The sequence below is a fragment of the Marmota marmota genome, unplaced genomic scaffold, assembly GCF_001458135.2.
Source record: "Marmota marmota marmota unplaced genomic scaffold, marMar, whole genome shotgun sequence".
NCBI classification, from domain to species: Eukaryota; Metazoa; Chordata; class Mammalia; order Rodentia; family Sciuridae; genus Marmota; species Marmota marmota.
Genome location: NW_026000249.1, coordinates 4759419 through 4780340, shown reverse-complemented (window position 1 = coordinate 4780340; position 20922 = coordinate 4759419). Strand labels below are relative to the sequence as shown.

Below are 20922 nucleotides of genomic sequence, written 5' to 3'. Positions count from 1 at the left end.
TTTTGGAAATTATATTAAGGCCCAAATATACCATGTAAGGGGAAGCCACTGTGCACATACACAGGGAGAACTGTGCACAGTACTTAGGGTGGACTGCAGTCCCTTTCACATCTGGAGGTGGCAAACTGAAACAGAAAAGCTCAAATTAAGACAAAGTATCACACCAGTGTCCTTTTAAGGTTTTATTTCCTGTGCCAATTTTGAAGGAAATCTATTTATCATTCTCCAAATCTCAGTTTTTCAACTTCTTCAAGATGAAAGCCAACAATACTACATTTCATAAAATAAATCTCCAAACATGGCTCAATCAAAATTCAAATTTATTTTACAAGCAGACTATTTTTCTTTCATATAAAGTACACATGTGAACCAAAAGGTACTAAAACTGGTATATTAATGAGAAAGAAAACTAATTTCATTAGCTTCTGCTTCTGCAAGGTGTATCTCTTCAGGAATTTAGGAACCACATTGGGTGGGTATTTCTATACCCATGGCAGAATAACAAGTCAGTCAATTAGTCCTGGTCTGAAGGTTTTACAGTCCATCATGAGTTATATTTTTTACTCTCTAAGAGAGCTGAAACTTACGCTTCTACATTTTTTTTTCTGTTTACCCTTATAGATAGATACTCCAGTCTTTTGTAATTTTTTTTAAACTGGCTGATTTTAACAAGGAATATTTTGAACTACAAATTCATCAGAATGCTTAGCATCTTGAAAAACTAACTTTTCAAAAAGTGTTATCTAATGTCTTTCATTTAGAAGCGAGGGTGAAGACAGTGCAATTTGTGGTCCACAGAGACTCCTTTGCTCTGGAATGAGGGCGAAGATGGAAGAACAGAGGATCAGGCTTTCATAATAAATTAGGTGAAAAGTTTAACGTCCAGCCATAATGAACAACACGAAGTTGCATTGAGATGACTGGAAAGGGGGACTGATTGGAGAGACTTGCCTTCTGGGCATTACTATCAGAATTCAAAGAGCCAACCACACTTAGTTTTCCAAATTCTACTGAAATGAAATTGTTCATTAAAAAGTCCAGGATTAATAAAAGGCAGGCTGTTAAGGAACATTGAGAAACAAAGGCAAAGGTGGTTTGGCATTGAATAGGTTTACATTCCAAAAGAATATCATCTGGAAGTGCTTCTCAAATTTACAAAGTCATGATTACATAAATTACTTTGTTAAGTATGTTTTCTTTTTCAATATACATATTCTTTTATATACAGAGTATAGAAAAGCTAGTAAGTCGGCTCAGCTATAATAATTTTGTCATAAAAAAGCAGATTACATTTTTTGGCTGCAACAAAGCATGTTACTTATACTTTTAAGTTTAGCTAATGTATTTACATGATAAAACTTAAGCTTTGAAAGTATTTGAATCAAAAGGAAAAAAATAAATTACATTTAAGCTATTAATTTACACAATGCATATACCTTTACTTATGTTCCTAACTAGCTATACTCACTAATAATTTCTCCAGCATTTCTTTATTCGAACAATTTGTTTTCAAGACAGGTAAGTGCTGTACCCCTTTAAGTGCTGTATATTTCCTTTTAGGTAGCAGAGATGTGCAATACTTTTAGTAGCTTGGTCGAGTAGTTTGGGGTCTGTTACTTTTTCCAAATAACAGATGAAAAAGCCATGTTTTTGATCAGGCACCACCACTTTAACTGTACAATGAATAAAAGAAAGAGACGGCAAAAGCTACCAAGAGCATTGTTAAGGCAAGTAACAGCTGTTGGAACCAGATACAGCGCTGAACTTGGTCTTCAAGCTTCCTATTGCTTTCTAGTAAACGATTGAGCTGAAGAGGAAAAAGATTTATATCAATAAAAACAATCATTAATCATAAGAATGACAAATAGGAGTATTAGAAATCCAAACATTGAACAGGATGGGGCCCATCTATTCAGAAAGGCAGAGAGCTAGAAATCCAAGGAGGCTTTCGACTTCTTTGGTGGACAGATGTGTGTCTGATTACTCTTATTTCAAAAGGTACAATTTTCTAGTTGAGACAGGAGCACAGCAATCACTTCCTGGAGGCACAGAAACCTTTGAACTACTTAGAAATAGAGCACTTCTGTCTGTCTGTTTTTTTCTTTTTTGCAGTGCTGGTTCAAATCCAGGGCTTTGGTTCAAATTTGGTGATAGGCAAGTGCTCTACCACTGAGCTACACCCCTAGTACCTTTCTGTCTCTTTCAAATTTATATGTGCTACTTGGTACCCTTTTCTGCAAGATGGAATTCTTTGATAGTAAGCAAAGCACAAGATCTCTATTCCAAATTAAAATGGCCAGAGCTTTTTAAAGGCTAGATTTCCAAAAGTAACTCACCTCTTACCATTTCTAATTTGGCTTCTCTTCTCAAAGAAGAGAGCACTTTTGCCGCGTCTATGTCAAAGATTTTCCCTTCTGTCAGTGGAGAAAAGTGCATTTCTAATGCTGATTAGCATTAACAACTTGTTTCAGTTAGGAAGAAAGTATACTTACTTGTAGATATATATCTTCGCTGGTTTTATCTGACATGTTAAGAGCATTGTCTTTTAATGTAAGAGTGTTTGGTTTATTGCTCTCAACAGTATGGCATCTTAACCTATGAAAATACAAAGAAAACAACGTCTTAAAACCTTTAGTAAAATTTCTCACCAATTAAAATATAAAATGAAAAAGTTAAACACAGGAGTCTATGTAACAGACAGAGACATCATTCCTTTCCCCAGGGTCACTTAAGGTAATGGCTCAGTGTGTATTTATCTATTTATCTTCCGGTCTCTGTTTTTTTTTTTTTTTGGTGCTACAAACCTACATACAGCCTGCCACAGGCTGGGCAAGTGCTTTACCTCTGACCTATACCCCCAGCCTTCTTTGAGCATCTTAAGAACACAAAAGATTATGGATACTGTTTAATACTCCATGGGATTCAATGGAAAGCTTTTTAAAATAACTTTTTATGGTATTCAGTAGAATTCATCCAGATATATTACTATTTGAAGGCAGTCAACCTTTCTAGATAGGAGATAGTGCTTTACTTGGGCCTCAGTACCACATCACCAAACTGCCCTCCCACTTTCTGGGAGAAAACAGTGATCTCCTCTTGACATTTACAGGAAAGCAAGCCACAAGGAACAGGTAAAACCAAAAGCAAAGAAAATAAGGCAAATCATATATAACAAAGCCAAAACCACCCCCTCATTTTGAGGGACTGTTTCATAAGAACTTCAAATTAATCTTTAATACCTTTTATACCAGTGTTTATCAACCTTTCAAATTTTTCCCACATCTACACATTTAATCAAACCAACCCCCACCCAAAAAAAAAAAACTCTTGATACAAAAAAGGTAGGTCTTCCTGAAATATAATTTGAAATTTAAATGTGTAATTAATTCATGCAAAAACAACTGGAACAACTGGAAACTGGGTCTCCCTCTGCATTCCTTTCTCCTCTTCTCCCTGGGACTGAGGCTAATCATCCCTCTGCTCCTGCTCCTTTTAGCATTCTCAGGAATTGCGTTGCTAATGATATATCTTATACATCTGGTTTCTCCTCTTTTAATGGTCTCAGAACCTGGTTTTTAAGCAATGTTCAAATCTCTTTTATTAAAAAGGACCCTTTATCAAGGCCACAGTCCTCTTTCCAAGTGCCACTGTACTCTTTTCCTAACCAAAGACAGCTCCAGTGCAGATTTTCCAGCAGCCTCCATTTCTTTACCTCCTCTCATCTATGTAGTTCCTGCCAACTGAAATTATTCTGTGTACGGTTATCAGTGACCTCTGTAATGTCACCACCAACCGGCACTGGTCATGCTGTACCTCATCCTTCTTGACCCACAAGGCACTACTGGATACCACTGGTCAATTCCTACTTGGTGACACATTCTCTTCACTGGGCTTTGATGACTTGGCAGAGTTCGCCTGATTTCCCTTCTAACTCTGCTGATTGTCCACCTCCATTTGACCACAAAACACTCCTTTAGGATAGGCTTAATCTTTCACCTCTCTTGTTGGGCCAACTAAAATAACACCTATCTCCCTAGGCACATTCTTATCCTCTTAGACTCTATTAACTATATCACTGACAGCATGATCTTGTCAAAGGCAGGTCAGATCTACCTCTGTTTCTGTAGTAGGGGACTGAGCTCCTTCTCTGGCCCCTTCCTGCTTCTCCTACTTTCTTTCTTACCTCTTGCTTACTCTGTTCTAGACACACTTGTATTCTTTCAACTCCTTCTGTGAAAAATCTACTCAGATGTGACCAATAGGTTTATTAGCTCCTCATCTCTAAAGTGGGAAAAATCCTTCCCGCCTTCCTAGGGTAGTCTTCAGAACTCCATGAATGAATGAAAATAAAGCATCCAGAACTGTGCTGGCCCACAGCAAGCACTACTCCAGAGTAACCTCTGATGCATGGCCGCCACTGCATCTGGCCACTATTTCCTACAGTCCCAGAAGGATCCTTTAAGAAAAGTAACCAGATTACCTCATGGCTCTGCTCAGTACCAAGTATTTCTCCTCTTAAACTCAGATCACTAGCAGTGATTTGGTATCTCATTGTACCCTATATTTTCATTGCCCGCACTCTCCACTTACTAGAGTCAAGTGACATTGACCTCCTTGCTGTAGGAACACAAGCAGACCAAGCATAATTCTTTTTTATTTGCTCTTCCCTGAGCCTACAAAGGTCTTTGTCCAGTTACCAATGTGGCTCACTCTAATTTCCTTCAGGTGCTACTCTGAGTGTCCTGAGGGTTTCTTACCTCAGCACTCCTGACATTTGGTTCCACTTGATTTGGAGGAATTGAGGTTGTCCTGTATACTACAGGAGGTTAGGTGGTATCCCTGGCTTCCCCCACTACATGCTCACTTCACCCCATCCCTAAGATGTGACAACTAAAAATGTCTCTAGACATTGATAAGTGTCCCCTAGGGGGCAAACTGGGAACACTCCAATAAATCATAATTCCAATTAAAAAAGAAACAAAGCAAAACTAAACTACAACACAGTCTTCTCTTTCTTTTCTGTATATCATTTCAAGACTTTTGTTACAACCTGACATATACATACATGTATATGTATATACCTACCCTCTACCTATACTAAGCCCCTTTATATAGGATAGTGTTATACATCTCTTTCTGTGATTAGTTTCTTTTCTGATAACATATCACACATATATTTCCATGTCAGAACAAACAAATTTGCTATGCTTCTTTGAATGGCTGCAGAGAGCTCTTTAGTGTGGTAATACTCAAGTATATCTCAGTATTGCTTTACTGGTGACTATTTAAGTTCATTCTTTCCTATGATGCAACACTCATTCTCACAGGCAAGATGAGCTTTTTTGGAAACATGGTTTATAGGTCAGAAATGTGCATGTGTAATTTCCACAGAATTTCTGTTATCAGGGCCTCCTTGAGCAGTTCCAGGTCCTTCATGCCCAGAGTTAAGAAGGAAGGGACGGTGCCTCCCCCATGGAGGTACATTTCTCTTTCTGATTCTTCCACACATCTGATAGCCTATGACAAAAAGCTTACCTATGCTCCATCACTTTGTTTCTGGGAACTTCTTTCCAGAATTGAGTCAATTCTGCTGGCCCTGTGCCAGATGGCTGCTCCATTTCTGCAGCCATTATCAGAAACCGGTCTTGGGCAGAGACTGTTAAACCTGCATTCCAAAAGGGCAATTAGCATGTGAACAGGAACCTTCACAAGAGGCTGGAAGTGTAGCTTACTGCATTATTCTAGAAAATAACATTCAGGAACAAGAAGAAAAGGGAACTACCTTAAACATGTAAAAAGTCCCCCAAATGAAGAATTTTATGTTTTTGAAACTCAATTTCAATTGGTGTCAGTTTTAAAAAAAATGTCACTCATTAAAAAATAATTACATTTTAATGCTGGAAAGGGCTTTGGAGACCCTTTGACCATCTCATTTCACACATGCAAAAACAGATGCTAGAGTAAGGCTGAGGGGGCTTGCTGATACTCTGCTAATTTCTACATTCTAGCCCTATATCTCTGTAGACTCAATAAACAGCCCCATGTCTCAGCTTCCCACCACACCTGCTGGCCACAGTGACAACCTACCCCCATGGGGAGAAACAACTATATCCACTGATGCACCAGGATCACAGCTGCTATTGCTTGGCTTGACTCTGTATTTTTCTGGAGCAGTTGTTCTCACCTGTTTGGAAACACAGGAGTCACACAACCTGTATGATAACAACCTGTATGCTTTTCGGGCGGAATGACTTTTAATGACTTTTAATGGACATCATTACCCTAAGTACATGTATGAAGACATGAATGGCATGACTCTACTTTGTGTACAACCAGAGATATGAAAAATTGTGATTAAAAAACATCAGCAGTTAATAATCACTGAACAAAGAGTCTACAGAGCAACCTTGGTGGTTATGCATAAGTTTTATCTTTCCTCATCAATAGGCTAAAGCATCTTGATCTATCTAAAAAAATACTTCACTTACCTTCCTCTTAAATAAAAAATTTAATCCATTTACTAAATATTTCTCCTGTTTGCTAATAGCCTACACTTAGTGATGTAAATTCATACAACAGAATGCACAGTAGATCCCAGTATGATGATAGTCAGAAATTAAACACAGTTGACAATCAAAGCACATCTACAACATCCTAACAGTTATATCTTTTTTTTTTTTTTGGTACTGAGGATTGAACTCAGGGGTTCTCAAACACTGAGCCACATCCTCAGCCCTATTATGTATTTTATTTAGAGACAGGGTCTCACTGAGTTACTTAGGGCCTTGCTAGTGATCCTCCTGCCTCAGCCTCCTGAGCTGCTAGGATTACAGGCGTACACCACCATGCCTGGCTCAAACAGTTATATCTTAATCAAAGAGGAGATTTAAGAAAGAAACATATATGATATCGGTGGTTGCAGACTCAGTCTTGTTACATTTAATGTTCAGTATTGGGTAAGTATTCAATATAAATTATACTCTAGAATATACTGCAGTTGAGGGAAATGTGCACTTCGAACTTTATAGTTTCCTCTTCCACTGTTGTTATGAATTAAATTATTCATATAATGAAGTGTGATTTTCTTGGGCTTTTATTTACAATAACCATTAAACTCTGGGGATAATTTGGACATTATGAGGGGGCATTAAAGACTGAGATAGAGATCCCAAGGAAAATGGTAGACAAGCTGTGCTGCTTAGTTAGAACTAGTATGTTAGGGTTATATAACATGACTAAAAGTATCATAAAGAAAAACACTGTTCAAGTTCAATCTTTGCATAAGATTATTCATTGTTCAACTATCAATCTTTCAATTATCATTATGTCTCAAATCACTTCCCAATTCACACTTTCACTCATGATTTATTATATGCTTAAGCTATTTACCTTAAATGCCACTATATTTTTAGTTACATTCGTCAACACTATTAAAGTTTTCTTCTCTCCAGATTCTGTACTTCCAAAATAGAGTTCTTCTGCTGGGCTAGGTGGTGACAAAAACATAGGGCATTTGCATTACTAAGAATAAATGACAATATAATCTTAGCTTGAAAAATATATTTGGTTAATATTTTATGCTTATTTGTGTAAAGAGATTTCACTGAAAAAGAAGACTACAGAACAATAACCTAATTCAATTTCACATTTTAATCTTACTGATCTAATGCATGCTACTTAAGAAACCCTATTGTTTTCCCTAAAATCAAAAGCAAAATAAGAGAGAATAAGAAAGACTGTGAATTAATTCTATAGTCAACACAATCTTAAGGTGCATTAATTTAAAGTCCTTAAAAGGATATGGATTATAATCAAAGCAAAGAAGATATTGCTGTTTCAACTTTCCCTAATTACAGATAGATAGGGCTTGGGCATTTTGTTTTATACCAACAGAGAAGAACATAACTTTAAAAAGATTATTAGGAATATATTTCAATAACAGAAACTTCTTTCTGTACAATGGCTTTTCTAGGTAACAGAGGAGAGAAATAAAAAGAGAAATAAATTTGGACTGGGAACTAAATGAAGAACTTATCAAGCAGTAAACTCAGTGAGCCTCAAAATTCAAATTTTACTTAGTGGCCAATGTAATGCCTACGATCCACTAAAACTTAAACAATTCATGCAAATTTTGTGCACTTAACTCACATTAGTCAAATCATATCTGGTGCCTCAAAACAATGAGGGACATATTGGATGGTGTTTTTATTTTAATTAAAAAACTAAGGTGAGTCTTTAGATACATATTTTGATTTTGAGATACATCTTTAAACAGATACATCTTTAAATAGATTCATTTTATATAAGGAATGTCTACACATGAGGAATATTCTGTAACCTATAGAACACATTTTATTAAGGAAGACCTCTCCCAGAAGGGCTCTGCATACTTTTGGACAAGTTGGTAAGATAGCATGGTTGATGGGTTCCTTTTAGGGACCAATCTTAAGTCATCGAAAAGACAGCAAGGTTATGCACCTCTGAGTCACTCACAGTAACCAGCTTAAAAACCATAAGCAACTTTGGAGAGATGGACATATGCTAGGTCCTTGTGCTCTGTGATTCTGTTGCGGGCACAGGCAATGGTGGCAGAGTCCAAGTGCAGCCTTGGAAGCTGTCCTCCTTCAGCCTGGTTTCTTTCCTAGCCTGCTCCACTTGTCAAACCTCGACACAGGTTAGGATCTGTGCTTTTGACAGGCCTCTCGTGAAAACACAGAATGTATAACTTACAAATTAGTAGAGGGAACAATGGGAACAAAAAAGAACAAACTTAAAAATGGGAGAAGGGCAAAGAAAAACCATGGGAAATAAAATGTATGTGTGTATCTTTCTCACATATATACATAGACAGTGGAAATAAATCCAACTACAACAGTAATCAAAATATGTGTTAAAAGACTCATTTTGTCAATTAGAGAATCTCAGATCAGATTTTTTAAAAGTATTCTGTCTGGTTGAGATATACCTAAAACCAGTTACACAGGAAGGTTTCAAGTACAGGGACAGGAAATACTATATTAGATTATCATGGATGAGGGTCACTGAGCTATATCCCCAGACCCCAATCCTAATATTTTTTGATCAAATAACCTAGCAACAAAAATGGAGATGTGCTGAAATTGGGTTATAGTCAAAAACCCATTTTTTGGCTTTACAAGGCAAATCAACAAATGCCTCTATTGGTGGCATTTCTGACATCTCCCTAATTATGTAAGCATAGATAATATGAGAAAAATACATGTCAGATTTATTAATATATGAATATTCACCTTTATTATCTGATGTATGATGAGGGCCATGTACACATACTCAATGGAATAAATAAGAAGGTAGCTATAAATATCTACTATGTCTGGAAACCAAGGTGAGTCTTCAGATAACCCTTAGTTTTATATTTCCAGATAACCCTTAATTGTGTATTTTAATTTTGCTGCCTCCTCAAGATATGTTATAACAATGTAGTTAATAAAATCTTCAATGATTACCTGATGTGTAATAAGGGACCTTTAAATACACTCAGTGGTTTCTTGAAAGTTTTCAATTTTGAATCAACTTTTTCACTTTCTTCTGTTTTGGGAGTAGATTCAGCTGGGTTAGTCTAAAAGACATACACACACACACACACACACACACATCCCAAGAGAGAGAAAGAATACAGACATTTTAGTTTCACACTGATATTTGGACAGGTCACTAGGCTAAAGAGTAAACATTATTTTGATTCAATCTAAATTATAATCTTTAATATACATTTATTATGTCTAAGTGGTATATTTTAACAAATTTAAACATGACCATGAACATATACTTGATTGCTCACTATAAACATGTCACTGTTGAAAATATAACATGGTCCTTCCCTTAAGAGTCTTTAAATTTGTACTAAATTATAACATTATATTTATCTTTTTATCAAGCCCCTAAAAACTTCTAGAAAGAGTGATAACTAAGTGCTTTTTGAAAGTTGAGGAAGTAGATCAAGGTAAAGCTTTAAATCAATCACTTATCTTAGAAAAATAAAAATTAGGTAAAACATTTCCTTCCAGATGCACTTTGACAATTTTTATACAAAGCATGGACTCAGCCTTTGCCTTTCATACAATGAAGTGGCACTACTCATCAACTCATGCTGTCCCTCCTCTTTTTTTTTTTTTTTGTTATACACAATGATGTGGAAGGGCAACAAGTTAAGTGAACTACCCAAATCCTATAGCCAGCCTATGGTAGAACTGGGGCTAAACCACAGCTTTTGATTCCATTTCTTTTATTCATAAAATTACCTTTTTTAGAAGAGCAGTTTGCTCTTCATTAGAAATTGTTTCCAAGGTTTCTTTACCATCAGTTTCTATATCTTCTTTACTTGAAGTTTCATCCTCACTGGCAATGGGCCCATTTTCACACAATGGTGTCTGGAAGTCATCATCCACCAGTGGTGGATAGCTGTACTTGAAAGGATCCTAAGAGAAAAGAAATCAGTCTGCTCAGAGGTGGACAGAAAAATAATTCTCTTATAGTTGATTTAAAATTCATTACTTCATCCAGGAAAACAGATTCAATTAGGCAATGAAATTTAAAATACTACAAGCATTTCAAACCAGAAAGGGAAAGCACAGTTAGTAGCATGGGACAATCACAATCTATGTATCTAGAAGAATCAACTTAGATCTTTAATTTACTCTTCACACCAAAAGGAACTGCAGATGGATAAAAGCTTTAAGTGTGTGTGTGTGTGTGTGTGTGTATATGCGCGCGCACGCATGCGCGCGTGCTTGGGTATTTGTTTAAACCAGAAAAGCACTGGAACAAAACAAAAAATTTTAAAAACAAAAAACAAGCAAATAAAAAACTTAAGTAGGAAAGGCCTTTCTACACAGTACAAAACTTAGAAGGCACAAAAATATTGATAATGAGCTGGGGATGTAGTTCAGCGGTAGAGCACTTGCTTAGCATGCATGAGGCCTTGAGTTCGATCCCTAACACCACAAAACCACCCCCACAACAATAACAAAAACTAAAACCAAACCAAACAAAACAAAACCCAATCAACCAACAAACCAACCAACCACCCCTTCAAAAAATATTTTTTCTTAAAAAGGTCACAACTGGAAAAATATATACCATATACATAAGAAATAAAATGGTTTTTGCTAATATAAAGAAATCAACAGAAAAAAGACTAACCACCCACCTGAATAAAATTCATAATCAAAGAAGAAAAACTGCCTTTGAAACAACAAAAGTGCTCGATATAACTTATAATAAAAGAGGTGCAAATTAAAATCACAGAAAAATATTTTTCACAAGAGTGGCAAATGTTACAGATATGAGACTATGAGGTGTTGGCAAGCATGTGGCACAACTCTCACACTTCATTGGTAAATAGGTACAATGTCTTTAGAGGGAATTTGGCAACAGCTACCAAAATTAAAAGCTAAATGTGCCCATTGGCCTAATAATTTCACTTCTACGATTTTATCTTATATAAATATTTGCTGTACCCATGTACCAAGAGTTACTTATAAGAATATTCACTGTATCAATATTAATAATGGCAAAAAATTAGAAAATAACTAATGGTCCTCCAAAAGAGGATTGATTATGCCAAGAAATAATAGTCCTACTACCATTTTGAATGTAGTCCTCAAGAAATAAACCACTAGCAACAAAAAGGTGGAAATATAATGTCTTTTTCTACATGTAAAAATGAAAATAAATTTTACTAAATGCCACAGATTTTAAGATACAACAATTTTATTGGCCAATTATTAAAAATGACAATATCACTACTATGATTTTCAGATACTTACAGTTAGTTTTAGTACTAAGTGCACAATACTTGGGCAACAGACTTAAGTCTTTTCTAATCAAAGAAAAAAACCTAGGACCCCAGGACATCCCCAAACTTTTCATTTTCCACTCCTTGATTCTAACTGAATACAGTTTTGCTAGCCAGGCAGTACATACAAGTAGATTGTAAAAATCAAATAACTGAAATAAAGTTAATCTGAATACCAAGTTCATAGGTTTTTATGGTTTCTAAAAAGGCACTATCACAGTAAGTTTCACTGTTATGTAGTATTAAACATTTAATATGCAACCATTTACTCATGATCTTTATTTGTAAGTAGTAAAAATTGGTTCAAAAAAATCTTGAGGGCTGGAGTGTAGCTCAGTGGTATAATGCTTGGCTAACATGCATGAGCACTCATTTGTTCCCCAGCACCACAAAAATGAAACAAAAAAGAAACTTGACTGTATGTGCTTAATAATATCTCTTAAATTAAAAAGACTATTGAACAACACAAAATTGGAAGAAAACTAAAGGCACATCAAAAGGAAATTCAAGAATTTGTGGTTTACCTTAGATATTGGAGTACTATGAATCCATAAACAAGAGTAAGAAAGCTTGCCACATATTGGTTTGGAATAATCTCTAAGACATGTTGTAAAGAAAAAAGACAAGATGTGCAATTGTGGATAAATACACTACCTGTTTAAAAGGGATAAGAAGGAGGGAGGAAGAATTATATATTCTTACTTGCTTATATATGCAATACACATCCCTGGAAATTAATATAAAATTTTAGCTGTGGAAGAGTACGAGGAGACTAATTTTAAAGTAGAAGAACGTAAGATTTTAAAGACTTGTTTCTGAATACTTTCCTGAATACTGAATACTGTTCAGGTAAGAATCATGTAAATTAATTACCCATTTAAAAATTAACAACTTTAAAACTTATTGAAACATGTCTGTACCATCACTTTCTACTTTGGGGTATCTGTTATATTTCTTTGTATGTCACAGTATTGCTTTTCCTTTTTCCTTGAGGAAAGAGTTCAGCTTAGCTGTGCTTTAATTCAGTGTTATTTCATCAATAAATTTCAAGGGCTATACTTACAGTTCCACCCATGTGGGGAGGCAGGTATTCTACACTGACATAGTCCTGGACTTCATTTTTACTTGTAAACTTCAACAAACTCACTGCTTCTGGGCCAAGCCAACTCTTCACAATTTTGAAAGCAGCTGAAGAAAAAACAGTCATTTCATTAAAATTCTTTTCATTCTCATCAGCTGATTCATTGTCCATGCTAACCCCAGTCTTTTGAAACCAGTTTGGGCTATGATCTGTTAACATTTATCTTTACATGGCATGATACTTAATATTCTCAATTCCTGTAGGCATTTATGGTGTGACTGTCCCTTATGAATTTCAAATGTTCCATTAAGATTCAGGAAGATTAAATTACCCTGATGCTCATTAATAAACTTATCAACATCTGAACACATCTCAACTGCTAAGATCTATAGACAGTAAATCAAACTGCCATGTGATTTAGGGGATAAATGCACAACAGTATGAAGAGTCATTTCCTATGGTTCTGAAAAAACCCTCAGTCTGAAAAACTTTCTCAAAGGAGAAATCAGGAAGAGAAGGAAATAGCCCTCTTCATTATGGGTGTGACCTGGACCCAGATTTCCTTCCTAACTCTAAACTTCTCTGCCTTTTTCCCAGGCTATGCAGTTTACATAACTGTGGGGGAACTTACGGAATCTACAAGAATAAACTGTTATCACACACAGCTGTTTGGTAATTACAATCTTGTCCCATCATGCCATTTCTTACTTATACTAATTTTTTAAGCTTCATTTCTAATGTGAGAGTCTAAGCACATTTTTAAGATACTAAAAGTGGAATACTGCATTAAATGTGCATAAGTGTCGATGGAAAAAAACTGGAAATAAGAACAGCATGATAAACATGGAATAGCGGTTCAGAAAATTACATTTTTACCTTGGCTATGATTTAAGCTTTCCTTTTGCATAACATTAAAATTATCAATAACTTCAATTTAAATTTTGTGAGTTGACAGGCTTGAAGCTATGCTACTGGAGTTTATATATAAAGTGCTAAATTTGACTTTTGATAATAGCTTTATTGAAATATAATTTAAATGATGTTAGTTGTAGGTTTTCAATAGATATCCTTTATCAGGCTAAGCAAGTTCAATTCTGTGTAGTAAAGAACTGGCTCTTGCCCTCAGCTTCTGGGAGGTCTTTGTTTGCCTAGGGTCTTGGATCACACTGTAACAATATGACTTAGGTTGGGCACTGACAATGGCAGAAAGACAATCATGTGATTTAGGATGGGGGCTCTGGGTCACACAATGTCAATATACCTTTGGAGAGACTGGGCACAGAGATGAACCATGAGTTAATCAATCATGTCTATGTAATAGAGCCCTAATAAAAACTCTGAAAACTGAGGCTTGATTGAGCTTCCATGATTGTCAATATTCCATGTGCATTGCCACACATTGATTCTGGCAAAGTAATGTGCTCCACATTTGGAACTTCCCTTGGCCAATTTTAATATGAATCTTTTTTTTTTTCTGTAATTAACTGTGACTCTGAGTATAATACGTTTCAATGTGTTCTAGCAGTCCTTCCAGAGAATTATCAAACCTGTGGGTGATTGTGGTAACCTTTGAGCTTGCAGTTTATGCCAGAAGTGAGGGTGGGGGTCTTCTATGGACTGCTATGATCTAACTTGCAGTTGTTCCAACTCTGCATTTTCCATTCCCAGTTTCAGTACTTTTATCATGACAGGGTACTAGATTTTGTTGGATACTTTGTCTGTGTCTACTGAGATGATCATGCAGTTTTTTTTTCCTCTGCATTCTATTAATATGGTGGATTATGTTGGCTTTCCTATATTACATTCTTGAGATACATCCCACTTGGTCATGGTGTATATTGCTTTTTATGTTCTGCTGTATTCTGTTTGCTTTGTTGAGGACTGGTACATCTATATTTATAAGGATTACAGTTTGTAGTTTTTTTTCCTGTTGGGTTTGATATTAGAGTGATACTTGCCACTTAAAATGAGTTTGGAAGTGTTCCCCTCCTCTTCTATTTTTTGAACTGTTTACAAAGGATTGGTGTTGATTCTTCTTTAAAAATTTCGTAGAATTTACCAAGGAAGCCACCTAGACCTAAGCTTCTCTTTTTGGGAAGTTTTGTGGTTGCTGATTTAATTTTGTTAAAATTCTATTCTGATTCTTTTTGAGTCAGTTTCAATTGTTTGCATCTTTGTAAGAATTTAGCCATTTCATCAAGGTTATCTAATTTCTTGGCATACAATTATTTATGGTATTTACTTATAATTATTTAAAAAATAATTTATTAATTTTTATTTGTTTTAATCAGTTGTACATGACAATACAATGCACTTTGATACACCATATATAAGGGAGTTTATTTTCTCATTCTTCTGGTTGTACATGATGTAGAATCCCACAGGTCATATAGTTATATATGTACCTAGAGTAATAATGTCTATATAGTTCTTTTTATTTTGATAAAGTCAGTAGTGATGTCTGCTGTTTAATTCCAAATTTTAATAATTTAAGTATTTTTCTTCATCAGTTTTGATAAAGGTTTATCATTATGTTGAAGTGATGAAGTTTTCAAAGAACCAACTTTTAGTTTTGTTGATTTTCTCTATTGCTTTCTATGTAACTGGCATTTGTAAACATCAATGAAAGTGCACATTCAGAGAAAACAAAAATTACAATCACTTTAAAGTTGGTAAATTGTTTTTCAATGGATTTAAAAAAATATTGCCAAAAATATATTATCACTGCCAAAAGGGCCATGTTGCTACAGAGATTTGGGGTGTATTTCACATTCATCCCATCTTTTTCTTCAACACTTGGAGCCCAAGAGAAAACCTAGCCAAGGCCTGTATTCTGTGATGTACCCTGTTTGTGGATGGCAAATTAAGGCTTCTGGTTATAGTGTCACCTGAATGACTGAATATCTTGAGGTTGTTTTTAGAAACGACTAGTGAGTACCCCAGAGTCTGGGCATAGAATGTCAGCCCCATTTATTTAGGACCAGCCATTGAGTACTCTAGTGCTAGTGTCTTAAGAGTACATACTAAGAACAATACAATTTGTTATAAAATAGCTGTAGAAATATGGATAATGTGGCAAAGTAAGAAAAAAGAAAATCTGATATTTTGTTTTAGGGAAGCATAAATAATTTACTCACCATTCATTATCCAGGGCATATCAAAGATCACCATTTTTGCTGAAAGATGAAAAAATTCAATAAATGTGACTGAGTCTCTCTATAGTACTATCACTTATATCTGACCTAGAAAAATCTGATCACTTAAATATAAATAAGAATTAAGCTGGTTGACCAAGTTCAATTCAGTGAAGCATGAGTAGTGCTGGGACTGAACCAACATCTCACAATGGTGAGTGGCTTGCCCAGGAAGATGACTAGTGAGAAATCAATAATGCACTGACACTGCTGTTCTGAGTGTTTCTTTGTTCATTGATTGCTTGCACAAAAGTACAAAAGAAAGTAAGTTAAGTGGGTAAGTGGAGTCTTTGGACCTGGTATGTCATATTAGTGCCAAAGGCCCCTGAACTTTAAAAACATTTCCATGTCTAATTTATGGTTTTAACGATACTTTTCTAGAGATTATACTATTAAACCAGTCTCACAGTTGCCTCCATCCCTTAATAAATCATTATGTTTTAAGTAACAAAAATATTTCTACTTTTTAATGAGTTGCAGGAAGCCAATAATTCCAAAGTATACAGAATTATAGTTTACACACTGAATAGAAGATATTAAATAGCCCTATTAACAACTGTGAGAAAGAACTAGAAACCACAAAGAGGAGTTTTGATATCCAATTCATTCATAACCCACTTGAATCAAATGTATGAAATATGATATGTCAAGAGCTTTGTAATGTTTTGAACAACCAATAATAAAAAAAACAAACCAGATGAATCAATATGTAATTTTATGTTTCTTTGAGCAGAGAACCTTCCAGAGTATGTATAATAATGTAGGGCAAGTGAAGTACATATAAAGAACAAGGTACAAGTAAAGAGATACCCTGGTCTTAAGCCCAGTTCATTTGGCATATGCTTGAGATATACTGATTAAATCCATTTCATGATGGATTTTGAAGAATAATCAATTTAAGATTCCACACAATTCAATGTCTGCAAAAGTACAGTATGCTGGTAGAATATATATATTATCTGTAGTCATCTGAAATGAACAGCATTCTAATTCATGTTTATAAAGATCTATGAATTAATCAATAATTCTTTCAAAAAATCCTGGATGTATTTTATAAAGTAATAAGAATATTTGTTATTTCTAAGTGGCTCTTTACAAACTCCTTTAGATATTTCAATAAATAAGTGGACATTTTATTTTCATTTTGTCCATCAGAGAATCTAACTAATAATATGGAGTAGTGATATCCTATAAACTGAGGATTGGCACTGCTCAGCAAGCCTCAAAGAGTCAGGGTACATGTCAGATACAAAAGAATTCATAAGGAATAGCAGATGCTACAGGTTCCCCAAACTGAACACTACTGGTCATTCTCTATAGCTAAGAACATTCACAAATACTGTCTCTGAAGAGAGAGAGAGAGAGCAAGGCTAGAGGTGGCAGCACTATTCTTAATATCCATTACGCTTTTTGTCTATTCCTAACTTCACATTAACAATAATAATATGAAAGCAAGCCAAAGTAAGATGCTTTAGGAATTTTTATATTTCAATGTCACCTAAATCATGAGTCCCAAATGACCCTAATTGAGATATCTGCCAGGAGTATACCAGGAAGGATCTATGAATTTCCATTTTTTTAAAATTTTCTTATCGCCTCCCTTCTATCTTTTTACTTTTAACCCACTGGGGTTCAATATATTTGACTGTTTATGTGGGTTGGCAGCTTGTTTTCCTTGGGTGGAACTCATCATATAAATCCAACAAATGAAAAAAAAAGAGCATATGAGATTTAGGAGTTTTCCATTTGGGTAATTACCAAAAAGTTAAAACTAAAAACAAATAAATAAACTCCAGATTCAAATATAGTGCTTTCTTGTGAAGTATTTTCTTAATGACAATATTTAGAGAGCAATCAAAACACACTGTACTTTATGTAACAATGTTGCTTATCATACAGTGTATTTAATCAATATTGCTATCTGTTCTTACATGCAAAAACATTCCATATAATAAATACAATTTAAAATAAATTTCTAAATTGAAAGGATAGTAAAATGAGGATAATATTTTAAGTAAATGTCTATTTGTATGTACCTTTGTATGTGTGTGTGTGTGTGTTTTATTGGACGTATACATACATTTTAGAACTTAAACTTTTAAAACTAACTATAAAGAACAATGACTACTTATGAAAAAAATTCCTCTTAACCTACTATAAAATGCACTTAGACATCCCCCTTGTACACATTTAAATCTCTTCATCAGAAAATAATGTTTTAGGTATGAAAGTCTATAATAATATAACAAACTACAATTCTCAGACATTGTCTATAGTTTCAATATATTATATTTTTATAAAGGAGTAAGTTACTTACAGAGGTATTTAGGGTAATAAACCTTAAAGCAGTTGATGATAAAGCGTACAAAGTCCATGTCCTAAAATAAAGATTAAATCTTTAAGACTGTCCGTATTAGAGAACTTTAAATTGCACATTTCTAAAGGTCATAAATGGTTAAATACAAATGAGACAATTATTAAATTCTTAAAAATGAGCTCATATAAATATTTACATTTCCAAGCATTCAGTTTTTAGGTCATTAAACTGTAATTATCAGCCCTAAAATTAAGTTGAAGAAATCAGATGCTTGAATGACATTTTAAAATTATTGCTCAAACTTGTTATGTATTTCAGGCTGCTATGGCAATGGGGCATAAAATGGGTCTAAAAGCAATCCCCACAGAAAAATTCTAAAAATCTACTGAACAATTCAAGAATTATTAAAACAAGAATACATACAGTTTATAACTTGGAATGATTATACACACACACACATACACACACACACACACACAAATTCTGGTAGAATATTTGCCTTCTAAATCTACTTTTTCCACCACATAATAGCTTCAACAAAATATATTTTATTTTTTTTACCCAACAGTTAATCTGATAACACTGACCAAAGTATCAAAGTATCTACTTTACTTCTCTGACTTCTTTCCTTTTATTTAGGGACCTCAAATTATTCTTTTAGTTTACATTCAAGTGTTGTTCATTGACTTCAATTTCTGGGAGACTTTGTAAACTTAGCTGTCTGGTAAGTTCTAATGCTTTAAGCACAGCAACAGTAAATTAGGTCATTAGGGATGTTATTTGCCTTTCATTCTATGTTCTTTCATGGGCACAGGCTGTTTCAGTAATCCTGATCTGCCACCTCATAAAGTCTGCTGGATGAAAGATATAAGCAGGCAAACTAAAATCCATCACAATTACTGAAAGGCAGATTGTTCTAGAGATGACAGTCTATATAAAGTCATCCCTAGCCTCTGAGTTGCAGCATCTTTAATTGCAGTAAACTGAAAGTAAGCGTCCTTAACTATCTGAAGTAGTTATTATGGGATAAATCCTAGCATATAATAATAGCTTTATAAATAGTCATTACATCTACTGTGCAAAGTTTCATAATTTGTGGTTAAGTAAGAGTCAAAGAAAATAGCTGAAAAGAACTAGTTATATCAAAATTTGGTTACCTAGTTTATAATTTGTGATCCCTCTAGAAACTTTGCCTAGTCTTTGTCTAATATTCTTGTTTCCACCAATTATTTAATCGACTATGCTTGTTCATCAAATCTTGAGTTACTGCTATTCACATGGATTTTGATAGGATGCCACTGCTGTGTGTCTATCAGTGGGTACTACATAAAATAGCTCCATGAATCCTATTGCTCTGCATTCTATAAGAATGCCTTTGTTTCTGAGGATATTATATGTTATTTTGGAAAATGTCCTTCCTTTGAGGACCCATGGAAGATTTTTCCCTCTAGTTCAACTATCAGGAATGGATACACTTGTTCGAGAATACTGATTTTCAAGTATGGCCACTGCATAATTTTAAAAGATTTCATTTCCTTAGGCAGGCAGCTGAAAGCTTAGAGTCAAACTGGTAGCCCAACTCTAACAAATGATTTCTTTATGTTTTGCTTTGTAATTCTGTATACATCTTTATAAGCTGATTTAAGTGAATCATGAGAAGGTCATATATAGAAAGAAGTTATGCAATAAGATTCAAGTAGTTTAAAACAATAATGACTGAAATAATTAGTCATGCAAATAGACTTTATTTACAAATTAAAGATCATGAGATATCATATAAGTTGCTTGAAAAACAGCTTGTCAATTCCCTGTCTCTATATTTGGTAATAGAAAATATTAACATTTCTTTTGCATGATTCTGGGTTAATAGGAAATTATCATACCCAAAGGATAAAAGAATCACGACTTACCTTTATGGAATATTTATTTATTTAGGTAATTTGATTTTGAATATAAAACAATTTCCTCTGTAATTAAAAACCTATTCACATGGAAACTAGTTTGGAAAAATCTAGGGCATTGGATTCTTAAACAAGAAAGAGTAATAGAAACATGAAAAAAATAATCCGTGGTCCTATCACACCCAAAACTTCTTGTTAATAATTCTCTCTAGCCTTAAGTCTAAGGTTTCTTTCTTTCTTTCTTTTTTTTATTGAGCTACATATCACCATATTATGGTAAAACAATCTTTTTCATTAAAGAAGTATTCTCCAATATTACTATAAATTCTTTATAAACACAATTTTATATAGCTACATATACTCCACCAATTAGATACGCCATAGTTTACCATTTCAACAAGTTGGATGTTTTCTAGGTTTTTGCTATTTTAAATGACATCCTGAGAAACATTTTCATGCTTTTTTAAAATTCAGGATTATTTCTTTAGAACAGATTTCTAGAAGTTAGTTACGAGAAAACAGTCTGAATATGGACACTTTAAGGTTCTTAAAATACTTTGCCAAATGGATTTCCAAAAATATTTAAACACTGC

At 34.4% G+C, this 20922-nt stretch overlaps 1 protein-coding gene across 1 annotated transcript in view; it reads right to left on the bottom strand.

Annotated features, from left to right (window-relative positions):
• Positions 1-303: 303 nt before the first annotated feature.
• Mospd2 (motile sperm domain containing 2) overlaps positions 304-20922 on the bottom strand; it is a 43451-nt gene continuing 22832 nt past the window's right edge. Inside the window, exons 6-15 of the mRNA XM_015488047.2 lie at positions 18429-18489; positions 16055-16093; positions 12900-13024; positions 10281-10457; positions 9486-9598; positions 7390-7486; positions 6088-6184; positions 5536-5665; positions 2493-2595; positions 304-1807 (exon numbers count right to left, since the gene is read on the bottom strand). Of these exons, the coding sequence (XP_015343533.1) occupies positions 1670-1807; positions 2493-2595; positions 5536-5665; positions 6088-6184; positions 7390-7486; positions 9486-9598; positions 10281-10457; positions 12900-13024; positions 16055-16093; positions 18429-18489 (1080 nt within the window). The 3' untranslated portion in view covers positions 304-1669. The remainder of the gene's footprint in view (positions 1808-2492; positions 2596-5535; positions 5666-6087; positions 6185-7389; positions 7487-9485; positions 9599-10280; positions 10458-12899; positions 13025-16054; positions 16094-18428; positions 18490-20922) is intronic.